The sequence below is a fragment of the Alligator mississippiensis genome, chromosome 14, assembly GCF_030867095.1.
Source record: "Alligator mississippiensis isolate rAllMis1 chromosome 14, rAllMis1, whole genome shotgun sequence".
Taxonomy (NCBI): Eukaryota; Metazoa; Chordata; order Crocodylia; family Alligatoridae; genus Alligator; species Alligator mississippiensis.
In genome coordinates this window covers 4,899,198-4,913,588 of record NC_081837.1, presented here as the reverse complement: position 1 = coordinate 4,913,588, position 14,391 = coordinate 4,899,198, and the positions used below count along the sequence as shown (strand labels likewise).

General features: G+C 45.5%; 1 protein-coding gene across 1 annotated transcript; it reads right to left on the bottom strand.

The window, feature by feature from the left end:
- Positions 1 to 5,554: 5,554 nt before the first annotated feature.
- LOC132244856 (lysophosphatidic acid receptor 1-A-like) lies at positions 5,555 to 6,520 on the bottom strand. Its single transcript, XM_059717512.1, has one exon. It carries the CDS (start codon positions 6,518 to 6,520, stop codon positions 5,555 to 5,557), a length of 966 nt encoding a protein of 321 aa, XP_059573495.1.
- Positions 6,521 to 14,391: the final 7,871 nt, after the last annotated feature.

Below are 14,391 nucleotides of genomic sequence, written 5' to 3'. Positions count from 1 at the left end.
CAGCCCGCGCGGCCGAGCGCCGAGCGCCTCCACCCAATCCACCGCCGATCAATCGAGCGCAGGGGCGACCAATCCACTGTCATGCTGCCCCATCAATCGAGTGCAGGGGCGACCAATCCACCGCCGATGCTGCCCCATCAATCGAGCGCTGAGGCGACCAATCCACCGCCGATGCTGCCCCATCAATCGAGCGCCGAGCGCAGGGGCGACCAATCCACCGCCGATACAAGGGTGGGGAGGAGGGGGGAGGGAGATGCAGCATGCTGGAGATGCAGCTGCAAGAAGTTGATGCTGCTTAAAGAAAATTAAACTGATGCCTCCACCAGCATAAAAATGGTCACTGTCTGCAACCCAAATAATAGGAGGGTCCCGCATAATCCAAATAAATAATCATCTAAATAAAAGGGGAGTCCATGCCACCATCTGCAACCCCAATAAAAGGGGGAGCCTGAAGCATACAGGGGAATTCAGTCAATCTGCAGCAGGTGAAGCTCGGCCCCCATGGTCAGCATTTGGGACACATGTTCACACATGTTCTCCTGCATGACTTCACACCAAAGGGGGGGGTGACATGGCTGAGACATGGCCATCTCCATGCTATGGTATGGTTAACACGTAAAGTTTCCTGCACTGCTGTGCATCCTTAGCCAGGCAAGGACTACAAGCACATGAAAATAACTTGAAGGAAATTTAAACCTAAGGTGCTCTATGTTTTATTGTATCCCCAGCGTCGCCTGAGCTGCTGAAGACAATATAGGATTGCACAGAAGCAGTTTTCTTCAAGGGAATCGACAAACAGAAGCACATTTGAAAATAACGCGTGCCTTTAAAAGTACCGAGTGTGTTGCTTTTTAAAGGATGATCCCTCTTTGAAGGGGATGCTGTGCTGTTTTCCAGAGTGCCCCGCTTTGGACAGCTTTGTAGAGGCAAACATCTCCCGTTTCCCGCTGGTTTTCATTACTTCCCTCTCCCAACTCCAGACCGCACACATGTTCCACTTTCACCGATTTAGGGAGGGTCTTTCTTGGAAGAGAGCTGGATAATAGGCCAAAAAAGATGGATCTTGAGACAAGAGTCTGACATGGTTTGGGACTCAGGTGGAGAAAGGGTGACGTGCTCTTCCAGATGAGAGGGAAAGAGGAGCAGAAAGGATGGTCTATCAGCTGCAAGGGAATAGGGAAGCAGAGAAAGAAGTGCTCCTGCTCAGTGAGAGGCCACCAGTGTGAACGACTGCACCGCGGCTAGGCTGGTAACATGCGTACAGTGATGTGTTCCTGGAAGGAGTCCTCTTATAAACCAGGTCAAAATTGTGGGGGAAGCTGCAGACCACGTCATACATGTCCCAGTGACACCAGCAGCATCCTGCAGCTGAGCGCCAAGTCTACTGGTGAGCAAGGTGAGCAGCAGTGCTGCACCTCCAACCTCATAATGCAGATGGGTTTTGAAAATAAAAAGAAGAATTGCCCCCCCCAAACTTTGCTGTGAGATATAATAATCTAAAGGAAATAGGTACTGCTTGGCAGAGTTAATGGTTAAACTGAGTGAACTTCAGTTGCCCATGTTTTTATCTTACTCTGCGAGTGGCACAAAGCCCAAGAACAATGCTGGTATAGATTGGCCATGAACTGAAAACCCGTCTTCACGTGCTTCTCGGTGCCATGCATTCCTTGGGACCTTGTTTCTTCTTGCAGCAAGCCAGTAAAAAGCAGGTTCAGTTCTGGTTCCTTTGGATTTAGGATGTGTTTTTGGTTTCCAGCACACATGATTGAAATAAGCAACAGGCAGTCCTGTAGGTTCATCCTCGCACAGAAGAAGAAAAGGCAGTTTGCACTCGGATGCCACAACAATGTGGAAGGCATAAATACCCAGACAAGAGAAGCATTCAGCTCTGCAGCTGCTGAGATCGAAAAAACCACTGGGAAAATCCTGCTTCTTTGGCTTGCAAGTAGACCACTCCTGCCCTCTCATGGCATTGCAAGCAGAGAGCACTTCACCTGTGCTCAGGTTAATTTTTAAATTCTGGGTAATCCCTAAGGCAGAGGTGGTCATCCTGCAGCACGCACAGCAGGTCAGCAAAGGGGCAGGGACCAGAAAGCAGACCAGGCGGGAAAAGGCGATTAGAGCGGCACTCGAGGAGGGTGCGGAGCTTTATTAGTGGCACGCCTGCCAAAACCGTCGCCCCTGCTGTCGTAAGGTAGCAATTGTGCACTAGAAGAGGCTCGTGTGGTTGGGGTCCTCGTTCTAGCAAGCTCCATGCACACCACTGCCAGCACCTGGATGGAGTCCAGCAATTTCAACGGGCTGCAAGTTGGCCACTGCTGCTCAAAGGATCTTTTCTAAGATCTCAGTGCTGCGCCGGCCAATGCTGCTCTACGTGCTCATCCATCGCAGGGACAGAGGTCGGGAAAGGACCTCCCAAGTCAGAGTCCAGCCCCATACAACTGCAGGCAACAGTATACGAAATGTTGGCCCAGCAGCATCCATAAGACTATCCAGGCCAGCCCCTTCCATGCACCCCCACCCCAGGAGCACCCCTTCAGCGTAGGATCATTGGTACCCCAAACCCTCACCTATGACAGGACCTGCTTCTGCTTCATAGTGTTGCAATAGCACCTAGATTTGCCAAACCACACCGGGGGCCTGGTTTTCAGAGCAAAACTCCTGAAGTGGGGCAGCGAGCGTATCGTCTAAATAGATACAGCAGGAAGGGCAAACAGAGGGACAGAAAGGTGAAGTGACTTGCCCAAGGTCACAGAACAGATCAGTGGCAGAGCTAAGCAGCACACCCATGCCTCCTGTAATCCCCCATCGCCCCAGGTCTGGGCACCAGAGCACGCTTCCTCTAGGTTAAAGCGGTGTTGGTCTCTTCACGTTAGTAAGAAGAGGTGCTATAGCACAGCCATAATTTTCTTGAGGACTGATAGATTTAGGATTATTTTCTCTTCAAAGGGATCGCTGGCTGCAGTCCAACTGCTATCTTGTTTGCAAAATGATTTTGATCTCTTCTGCAATCACCACAAGAGATAAATGATAATGTTGCATGTGCTGGTTGCTACATCTCGGGTTCTAAGGTCAACCTGGATGTAAATGAAGCTAAACATAATAACCCCCCCCCCCCCAATTTGATCTGTATTGCCTTGCCCTTTGGTTGCTGTCTTTTTAATCTCCTGTTTTAAAGTTCAGTTTGAAATATAATAAGGGAGAACCAGATGTTTAGACATTTATAAATCATTTCTGAAGTCCTGGATGGTACAGGGAACGTTTAATGAAAAAGGAACAGAATGCATCTTGCTTTCCCCTAATGATATATTTACATCATTTATTTTAATAGGTTACACATTTCCCCACTTAGCTCTATTTGCATAAAGGTAACGTTTACCTTTGAATTCTTCAAAATGAAAATAGTCCATATTGTCTTTATCAGAGAATCGCATACAAGATGGCTTTCAATACCAATATGATCAAACACTAAATCACTAATTTGTAAATGTTACAGACCTTTCCTTTATATTACAATAATTGATGCATCCTTAGATTAAACTGAACATACTGTTTCATGCCTTCTTAAAAAAAAACAAGAAAGGCTGATCTTATTTAAGGAAAATGTCACCTATGCCTTTACACGTATAAAAACAACGTGAACAAAACCCTTGGAAAACAGCCATCTGGTATTTTGAGGTCTGATTTTCAAATGCTAATTTGATTATTTAACTTGGGGGGGGGGGGGAGGGTGAATCCATATTAGAGATTAGCATGACATTAGTAAATGGTCCCAAACCATGCAACAGGCAGGACAGAGATGCACTTTATAGACTCGTCGCATCAGAGATGCATAAGCTTTCATGAGCAAGAGCTCGCTCCATCAGATGCTAGGTCTCTTCACCAGCCATTTTAAATCAGAAGAATAAGTTTGAGCCACAGGGATCTCTTAAGAAAAAATCACGGCTATACCTACCAGGGTTTAGAGCGGGGTGGGCAAAATGCGGCCCGCCAGGCCAGTCTATCTGGCCCGCAGGGGCACTAAAAAAATTTAGAAAAGTAATATTGATCTGCCCCTGGCTGCCTGTCGTGCGGCCCTCGATGGCTTGCCTAAACTCAGTAAGCGGCCTTCAGCCACTGGTTTAGAGACAGCTAATCTTGATTACATAATCTTTCTAATAGTACTCAATAATTGATTTTGGATAACACAATGCAATGTGGAAAATTTGCTTTTCATCTTGGCATCTACCACTGAAGTAACAAAATATGAACTATTCAAGCAAGTGATCTAGAGGAAAACACTCATTTTGTAAAGTAGATACTGAAACAAACTTTAATACTAATGATAAAATATTTACCTTTAGAGAAAAATATACATTATACACAGTCTGTCCGCTGAAGTTTCGAGGTGGCAAACCTGAAGTGTGTTTTTTTTAACAGAAGCTACGGTTCAAATATTCGAGTCACAGGGGCTAAGGTATGAGAAGTAAAAACCAGAAAAAAAAATAAAAAATACATGGTTGTCAATGTTTCCCAAAGAGACCTGTTTGGCAATCAAAAGCACTACAGTAAAAAATGTTAAGTGTTATATTAACCATGTATGAGAACAGACTTACAAATGCATTTTTTACTGGGTTTAAATAAAGAATTGAAACTTTAATTTGTTTCCCGTTTTCTGAAAATGTGCTTGCAAATCAACCAAAGGGCTCCCAAGGGCCTTTAGGCTGATAAAGCAGCACAAAGAACGAACAACGTTTTGGTAGCAGGTCCAGCACAGGTCAGGCACGTTTCCAACTGCAAAACAAACATTCACAATGGGTTGATTTTGATCTCTTAATGCAAAATAAATCTTGGGTGTCCAATAAAGAGAGAGACAAATCAGGCACGCAGCTGAGAAATGTCAGCAAATGCACTACAGCCGCTCCTATCCATTGTGTTTAGGGTTCAAGGATTAACTGGAAATTCAATTCGAGTTCACACGCTGTAAAAGCCACTGATTTTGCTCTGTCCTTTTGAAACAGCAATATTGCTACTTTTATCATAATGAGACAAAAAGAAGATGCAGAAATGCTCTCAGAGAAGCAACCGAAGAGACCGTTTGGTAGACGGCATTTCTAAATACAGTCTAATAATTGGTCACGATCAGCATTAACTCAGAAACATGATTTTTCATTTTTTTTATTTTTTTTTTTTTTGCCTTTTTGCTCCCCTAAGTGTTCAGTTATTAATTTCTTCACAGATACGATGCTGGGCAAGATGCTTAGATTCCCAATCCAGTGCGGTTTATTCTTCCAACGGGAGAATTGTCCCAACCCTTTGTCCGGCTTTGTCCCAAACCTTCCCAGGGAGCTGTCCCGTCGCTCCAGTTCTGAAACGGATCCCCAGCTGTAAGCCACTTTATGACACGGTCAAATTTGAATTTAGCTTCACAGGAGGCAGCCAGAGTCTATAGAAAAGAAACTAGCCTGGAAAAGTAGATCTGTACCATGCTAAAGTCACCGACACGAATATACCGAGTGTGCTGTCTGATTCTAGCCGTGCGGTTCTAGTCCTTCTCGTGCAGGTTCAAGGAAGATTAGCTATTCCCAATAGCCTGCACTTGGATGCGGTTGCTGGAAGGGCACTTCAGCAATCTGAGTTTATGCCCCAGGTTTTTGACTTTGAGTGTGTAGATGATGGGGTTCCCCAAGCAGTTCATGGTTATCATCATAGCACTACAGTTCCTGAATACAAAGACCCTCGGGTACGCCTCGGCGTGGCACAACTGCATGGTTGCATCCAGTATGACTCCTGCAAAAAAAGGGGCATAGGAGACCAGTGCTAAAAGCCAGATGAAAATACTAGTCGTGGCAACTTGGAGCTCAGCTGATTTGTAGGCACCGAGAGTTTGCCTGTGTGCTTTCATTGCACACTTCTGTTTCCTTAAGATGACAATGATGCTAAGGTAGGTGAAGAAAGGCAAGATAAAGGCCACCACGCAGTTTGGGATGGTGATGAAGATAAGATAGTCGATACAAAGAGGGCTGTACAGAACAGACCTGTTTTCCTTCTTATAGCAATCCCAGCCCATCAAAGGCATGCCACCCAAAAGAAAAGCAAGTGTCCAGTTAATGAGAGCTGCCACCAGTGACTGGTTCCTAGAAATCCTGTACCTCGTCCTGAAGCCTTCGGCCACAGCCAAGTAGCGTTCAATGCCAATGCTGACTTGGTTATAGATGGTGGACAGAATAGATATGGTGTAGAAAGCATAAGGTACGAGGATGTCCTTGGAGCCGAAGACGGTGCTTTCTGGGTCAGTGATGAACAGTATTGAAATCCAGAAACCTGAAGAGCTGGTGAAGAGGTCCGAAAAAGCCAAATTGCAGAAGAGGACAAAGATGGGCTTATGCAGATCTTTTGTAGACACGATGGTGAAAATGACTGTGCAGTTGAAGGCCACAGATATTAAGTTAATGGTCAGCTGGGGGATACCCAGGCCGAGGACTAGCTGGGAGCTCCAGACTTTTGTACCATTGCCAGAACAATTTAGGTCCCTGTTCATGGTGGAATATCCAATCTCAAACTGCTAGAAGAGATCGTTTTGCACATCCCACGGGCTGCGAGAGCAAGCGGCACAAGAGGTACTATGATCCTGCTCCACAACTGAAAAATGAATTTTTTCCAGTGGGCTTTCTGTTGCCATGTCATCCTCTTAATAGCAAATTAAACTTTAACCTGCGTGTATTTCAATATTCGGGTTATTAACTCAGGGGCATAACCAAGCACTTTCTGGTTGCTCGGATGGCCGAAGGTGGTAAACATGTTTAATAAAGCATAATTGATCTGTCTACAGTGACCTTTATCAGAGAGTAAATTGTCGCTGCCTACAGTGCAATTATAGGATTGGTTTAATAGTCCCTGATGGTATTCTGAAAAGAAATGAATATGAATTCAGGCCCCGATTTGGACAGATGACACAGAGACAGAGAGATGGATTGGACATTTAGGAAATGTAGTAAGGGAGCATCACATTGGGCAGAAATCTTTAGCCTTGCTCGGGTAGGCTCTAATTCAGCCTAGCGTTTAAGCCCGTGGTTAGGTTTCAGATGCTAAGTGGTGCCAACGACCACAGTGGGAATACTAACGTGCTTATAAGTTAAGCACATGCTTAAATCAGTGGCTCTCGACCCTTTAGAGTTGAGCCCCCAAGTCCTTGTTTGACTCACTCGAGGCACCCTGAATTCAACAATACCCCATTTCAAAAGCAAATGTATTTGTTTCAGTGCTTACCCCCTTGCAGAGAGCAGGCAGGGATGAGCCCGAGCCTGCACTTACCTCCTCACCTCTCAGGGCACCCTTCAAAAACCCTTGCAGCTCCCCGGGGCGCCGACACCCCAGTTGAGAATCACTCACTTAAGTGCCTGGTTGGCATCATGTCCCCGTTCTCCCTTATTGCATTTAATTTCTTTGTAGAAAAAAAGATGCCAGGTTCCTGTCTAGCTTTCATATCACAGCAATTTAGTGCCTCATGGGCAGGTGGATTAACACTTATTACATAATTGAAATCTGCCAGTTTTTGCCCTCCTTCAGCACTGGTGTGAGAGCGATGGGCAGCAAGACTCCTGACTCCATGCTAGTACTTTCCCACAGCTAAATGGGTTATACCCATCAGGTGCGTTATTAAATTTCTCACATAGTCCAGCTTCCCCCCCCCCCCCCAAGTTAAAGTTAAAAATGTTGCTTTATACAAGTTCAAATGCACCTAATAAATGACACAGAGAACACGTCAGAAACCCAACTCGCAAACCAACAACCTTTGGTCTGAACAAGGGCTCTTCCGTTTTACTAAGCATATTTAGCACATATATCGTCACACCATCTTTCTCCGAGCCTGCAATTCTCTTGAGGCTTTGCAAGGTCCTAAAGGGGCTCCAGGAAGGCAGAAAAGCCTGTCTGAGCAGAACCCGTTGACATGGGAGCCTACCATTGCAGACCTATCATTTCTAGCAAGAAAGAGTTTATGAACTCCATCCAAATGGAGCGGGCCTCAGACTCATCTCACGTTCAAAGTTCAAAAGCACGTTGATTAAAAGGACCTATTAATGGGATCTTCAAAAGTACCTGCATGGGTTAGGTGCTTATTTCTTATTTAAACGAGTGAAAATTACACACACAAGCTGCTTAGATAATTTTGGGAAATCCTATTCTATGCATTCATCTAATTCTCAGATGGGAATGTAAGCAGCAAACAACAAGCGTCTGTGCTTGCACATTTGTTATGGGCCGTTTATTATTATTTTCACGTATTTAAAGGTGCACAAATGTCAAGAACCCGGTTTAAAGTACTGGATCCTAGCTGAACCCAAAAGGTTGCTTTTAATAGGCATCTGATGCATATTAAACAGCAGAGGGCAATGTTGTTACAAAAAAAGCCTTCCGTGGCTTCCTACAGGGGAGAGAAATGGCAAAACTAGGAGAAGGTCAGAGGTCTCCAGGAGTAGCACAGAGGGGCTCTCGCGCCCGCCGCTCCCAAATCCTATGGGCCCAGGCAAGCAAGCAATTCAATACACAAATTTACACCGATGCATAAGTACCTTTTCTACTCCCAAACAGTTGCTTTTGGTCCATTTAACACTGGATGTCTTTTCTACTGCCCCGCTCCCTGCCTTTTTAAACCCTTCTATGCAGAAAACTGACTGTCATCCTGCTATTTGGCCCCTCAAAGCCTTAAAAACCTATGAACTGGTAAGTCCCCAGGACTGACAGCACTCAGCAAACTGAAAACCCAAAGCGAGAATCTATTGTCTGGAAAAGGAAAGCAAGATTTCAGACACACGTCTTTCCTCAGGCCAAAAAAAAGAAATTACAAAGGGTGAGAGAGATGAAAGATGGTCAGAAATCCTATCTTTCTCACCATTTTTTCATTTCTTTTTTTTTTCCCCCCCCCCAAGGAAGGATGCATGCTTGCAAATAACTTGTTTGCAACAATTGAGGTGGTCTAATAAAAGATACTGCCTTTACCCAAAGACTTCATCCTTCTATACTGAGGGTTAATTTGCAGGCAGTTCATGAAGAGTGAATGCATGCTTATGGGATGTGGTAAGCACTTTACAAACACCAGCAGTAGGCCACATAAAGAGATATCAGGATATCGGCATAAAGAGTTATGAAGTACAAATGGCTATATGTAAGCAAAAGTATTGAGCAGTTTGGTGCTGTAACAGGTGACTGTTTATTAAAACAGTTATCAATGATGTGTTAATCTTCTACAAACACATTCCTATTACGGAGTTCAGAGCAAATGCTTTCTTTATCCTCCTCTTATAAACTTCAGCTGCCGTGCCGCTGGCGTGATGTTTTTCTGCGCACTCGTTACAAGCTCCGTCACCATCTCGACTCCTGCCTGGGGCTCCCGACAGCCCTTCATAAGAGCTACGGCTCCAGTAATGCATAGGGCAGGTGAAAAACTGAGTTCAGGTGGAAACAGCGAGACCAGAAGCAGTAAAATGTACATTTTCAGTCGCTCTGGAGACTAACTCGGTGCAACTTAGGCACTTCTGAACATTTTACCGACAATGCTCCTCAATTCAGGAGTTTGCTTTCATGTGAAGCGGCAGCCGTATCGAAGAGAAATTCTAGGGTTTGCTTGATACCGTCTAATATATTTGAAAACCAAAAGAAAAATTCTGCATCGTACGATTAGATTTAACAGGTGTTAATGTCATTGTGGAAGTTGCTTCTTGATTACACACTGAGGATGAAGCCGGATGCTTACCTTTTCAGTCAAAGGTTTAGAGCGGTTCCATCACCCCTGGATAACTTCTTCCCCGGGAGTCCTGGATCTATATGTATCTGGATATCTTTCTCCACCTATGTCCTCCCACCCCCCCTTACTTTAGCTCTCTTTTATTCTTTATTTCCTTATTTTAATATGCGCTTCATAAAGTGCTTTGCAACCTCCTAAGGTAGTGCCATGTAAGAGCCATATATTATTTGATATTGTGCAAACAAGCAGTTGCTCAGTAATAAAATGCTTTGCTCATTTACACTGCGTTTCACCCCAGATCTCCAGGTCCTACACGTAAATTTAGTTGCAAAGTTACCTTTGGGCAGGCAAGTATGACTCTACTCATTTTGCAGACAGAGAAAAAGGGGTGGAAAGACTGAAGTCCAAGCTTTTTTTTGTTTTAATGTGGGATACTCGGGGGTGGGTATTTCAAGAGCCTCGCTGGGCAAATAAGGATTGGATTTGCGGGTCTCTGCGAATGCTTAGCAACTCTGGGGAAAAAACCAGGCCCCAGGGATCAGAAACTAGATGCATTTAACAAAAGGCCACATGATTTGGTCACATTTTGACAAAACATGTTCATTGTTAACATGGCAAATGGAAACAGTCATGTGGGGTTCTCCAGGTGGATGCACTAACCACCTGGCTTAAAAGCTCTGATATCAAACGTTTACCCCTGTTTTAAATCATCTAATTAATTTTGCAACTTCATCCCAAAGGATCAGGACCCTCTCCCTCAATCTCTGTAATATCTACGAATGCACTAGTGCTACACAGTCAAGTCAGGCTGGAGCCCATGTAGCCCTGGGCACTGTACAAGCCTACAGGGAAACGACAGTCCCTGCTCCAGGGACCTCACAAGCAAATTGAAGACGAGAGGCATGAGGTGGGCATAGCGCACTAGAGGCGGATGGGTCGAGAGGAGGTACCACTCGACTCGGGCTAAGCCAGAACCTTTCACCAACTAGATACCTCCATGATTTGCAAGTTTTTGCAGTTTTTTTAGTATGTCCATAAATATCAGATTTGACTGGCTCTTTGATGGACCACTGCTCATAAAGATGCCTGGACTGTCTGCTTTGTTTTACAAGCAATGTTTTATGCTGAAGGGACACGCTGTGCCATCCAGAAGATATACACAGTCAAGAAGAACATTCCCAGGACCCATGAACTAGTGTAAAATGATAGATGATTGCCTTTTTTATTGCTGATAAACCAGAAGAGTTTACTAGAAGGAAGTTTCCCAATAAGAAACCGATGGGTAAAATCCCCAAATCACCTATCACTTTTTTTTTTTTTTTTTTTTTTAGCTAAAGAAAATAAGCATGCTGTTGGGAGAGGTCATGCTCCAACAGTAAGACCAAATGTAATATGACTTTCGAGGGCCATATTCCTGTGAATGAGTGAGCAGAGGGGTTAAAGCCCCAATCCACGCAGAACTGAATCATTGAAACAGAGCCTTCGTCTTGCACTGAAACGTCGCTCTATGCGCTCACTTGGAAACGGTGCGATGCACCCGTAGAAAGCCAGTAGTGTGCATTATCTTCATGGTGTCTCCTGTGGAAAGTCGGTAGTGTGCATTATCTTCATGGTGTCCCCACAAAATGGCTCGGGATAGAGTTCATGGGCTTGAAATCACATGTGAGACGTTGCTGGGGGCAAGATGGCAGCTAAGCCAAGCATGCTCAACTTGGTCCCTTGCTTCTCTGCGTAGATGGCAGTGTCCAACATACAGACCGAGCCCCTCTCAGACCACCCGTAAGAGGCTGTTCAGTGTAATACAGCCTAAGCTTAGCTGGGGGTTAAATGACACTGTAATACAAATGAATGACAGTAACGCTACCTGCCGGGATTGCGGAGGGAATCGCATGTAGGAGGGTTCCCAAGACGTGTCCCTTGTAGGAGGATATCAGGTGCAGTTTTATCCATTTATGCTAGGATGACACCTGGGGTAAAAACTTTGCTGCCCATTCCCACCGTTCAGCCCAAATGTCCCTTCATTCGCATACAAGTTGCAGATAGTGAAGAGCCTGTCCCGAATTACGCCAGCCGCGGAGCACGCTGACTGTTTTTACGGAGGAAAACATCACACCTCTTTGTCGAGACCCCCAGCCTAGCTTTGCGTCAACCCCACCCATCTGCTCCGAGCTTCAATCTGCGTCCCTTGGCTTTCAAATCAGGCAAATTCAGGAAATAGAGTTGAAACGAGGAGTCTATTTATCCAATTTATGTTTTAATTAACGAAGATTAAAGTCTTCCTTTCTGGATAGGAAGAGAGACATGGGGTGTGTGATCTTCTTCCAACGTTTTTGTTGGGACAGTTTCAAGACCGAAGCTTTCGCTGATCTTCGATTTGCTCCCTTTGAGGCATTTCTGTGGCCTGGGTTTTCAGTTAACTGATGTTATAGCCATATACGTATTTCCCTCCCCAGGAATTTGAATCCGGAGAGATTCACAAGCTTTAATGTCTCAGGCCATTGTTCGGCAGCCAGTTCAATGCTTGCAACATGCCACAAAAAGAGAGAGCACATGCCCCACATCCATAGCGATATGCTTCCCAGGGATAACATGATTGAAAGTGCCTAAATAAAAGTATCTTGACCTCCTACCTCCTGTACCATTTCCCTCTGTCCATTTATAGTCTAAACAATTCACCGAGATGTCAAGGCCATCATTTTTTTACCTGCAATGAAATTGTGTAAGCTTGTCTAAAAAGGCCAATATTGATGCATATTGGCACTGAAAAGGGGAACCTGTGAATCTTGCAACCAATAAAACCCTTCTCCTTTTGAGTTCAGTGACAGAGAGACTGCAAGCCTCTGGTCTCTGCAGACAAACCCATCTGGTGAACCGGCACTGCTGTTTTGCAGCTTGCTTCTGAAATGAAACACCCGAGTTCAGAGATGGGTTTAGCTCCTGGGACTGGTATTACAACACAAGCAGCCTAACGAGTCCATGTGCTTTAAAAGCCAGATACAACAGTGAGATAAAAATCAGAAATACACCTGGGGATCTACAAGTAAAATCCTTCAAATCCAAAAAAGCAGGCCAGCCTCTGCTACTTTAGAGAAAGGACAACTTTTATCCTGCAGGTCTTTTATCATCCGCTAGCAGGAAACATCCCTCGCACACACAGCCGGAAAGACTGCATACCTGTGGGTATAGGTTCAGTACGGTTAATGATGGCAAAGCCGAATATATTGACGCCGTCCGGATGGGACGCGGTTTCGGCTTCCTGGAGAAATGCTGCAGCTTAGCTTTGGCACCCGGGCAGGATCCGAGTTGATCCATGGTAGAAATGCAAGCATTGGGACCAGGATCTTTCAGGTTTGCCAGCAGTGATTGCTTCTTCCCTCCCACCCCAGCCACGAGGCTGATCCAAAGCATCCTGCTTTAATCCTCCTGTGTTTGGTCTCCCCCAGCACCCAAGGGCCTGCCACAGTTAATTTGGAGAGGCTGCGACTGCTCTGGCTTCCTGTCTCCAGGCTTGCATCTGAACGGCACGACTGGGTCGCCAGCGGTCATCAGGAGGGCTCCATGAATGGTCGTGCCAGTTCCCACAGCATTGCCTTTGATGCTATGGGAAGTCAAATCTTTCATGCTTGGATCCGTGGCCTTGGAGGATGTGTCCAGAAGTCCCTGGATAGCTTCCCTTATCCCACAGGGTGCCCCCAGCAGAGGAAAAGCCCCAGCTGGAAAGGGGAGTCTGGTTTGAGAGAAACCGCAAGTGCCCCCAGGTCAACAGAAACTCAGCCAAGGCCATAAACTCTGCTGTTTTCGGTACCCCCTGCCAAATGATCTGTCCAACGAGCATCACCGCACCGACTTCTGACTTCCCTTGATCCATCTCATCTAGCGAGATGCTTTGAGACGGCAGTGGTCTTCCTCTCGCTGCGTGCATGGTGCTTACAACAAAATGCAGCCTCTCCAACTACAACTGATTAATACAAATCAGCACTTGCATCGTCAGGAGAGGTGGTGGGCTCCAGAAAGAAAGAAAAGGTGGAGTCCTGCTGAAAAGCTGGCTCTCAACCTCTGATACTTCAGTTAGAAATACAAGGGGCTCAGGCAGCAGCAGGAACAGCTTTGCATTTTCTATTTTTTTTTTTTTTTTGGGGGGGGGGGGGGGGAAGCACTTAAACTTGCAGCCAAGACAGCGTGAGAAAAATTTCAGAGCGTGCCACAGTTCCCCCCGCCAGCAAAGACCTTGTTTCCACGTCTCTCAAAACCAGAGCAAGATTGCACATCATGTCTCGTGCACATCCTCCCAGGCCTCCACTTGACACCGACCCCAGCGGCCATCTCATCTCTCCATGGGCATTCAGCCTGCTCTCTCCCCGGGGAGCTCAGAGCACGCTGCCAAACTAGTTAGTTAAAAAATATAACAAAGCCACGTATTGTTACCGTCGCTACAGTCATTATCCAGTAGCACAGCACCACGTCCGGGTGAACTGTTGTCTGTTCGTATTTTTAATCTACCTAAATCCAGGATGGAAAAAAAATCCCACCCAACAAACCCTCATTGTTAGAGGTTTGTTTATAAGCATCATCATCCGACTAAAAGGTGAACTGCTAAGGAAATTTTACATTGTGATGATCCTGGCCAATCTTTCACTCTTGACTCAGGAAAGACCATGGCCCATTTG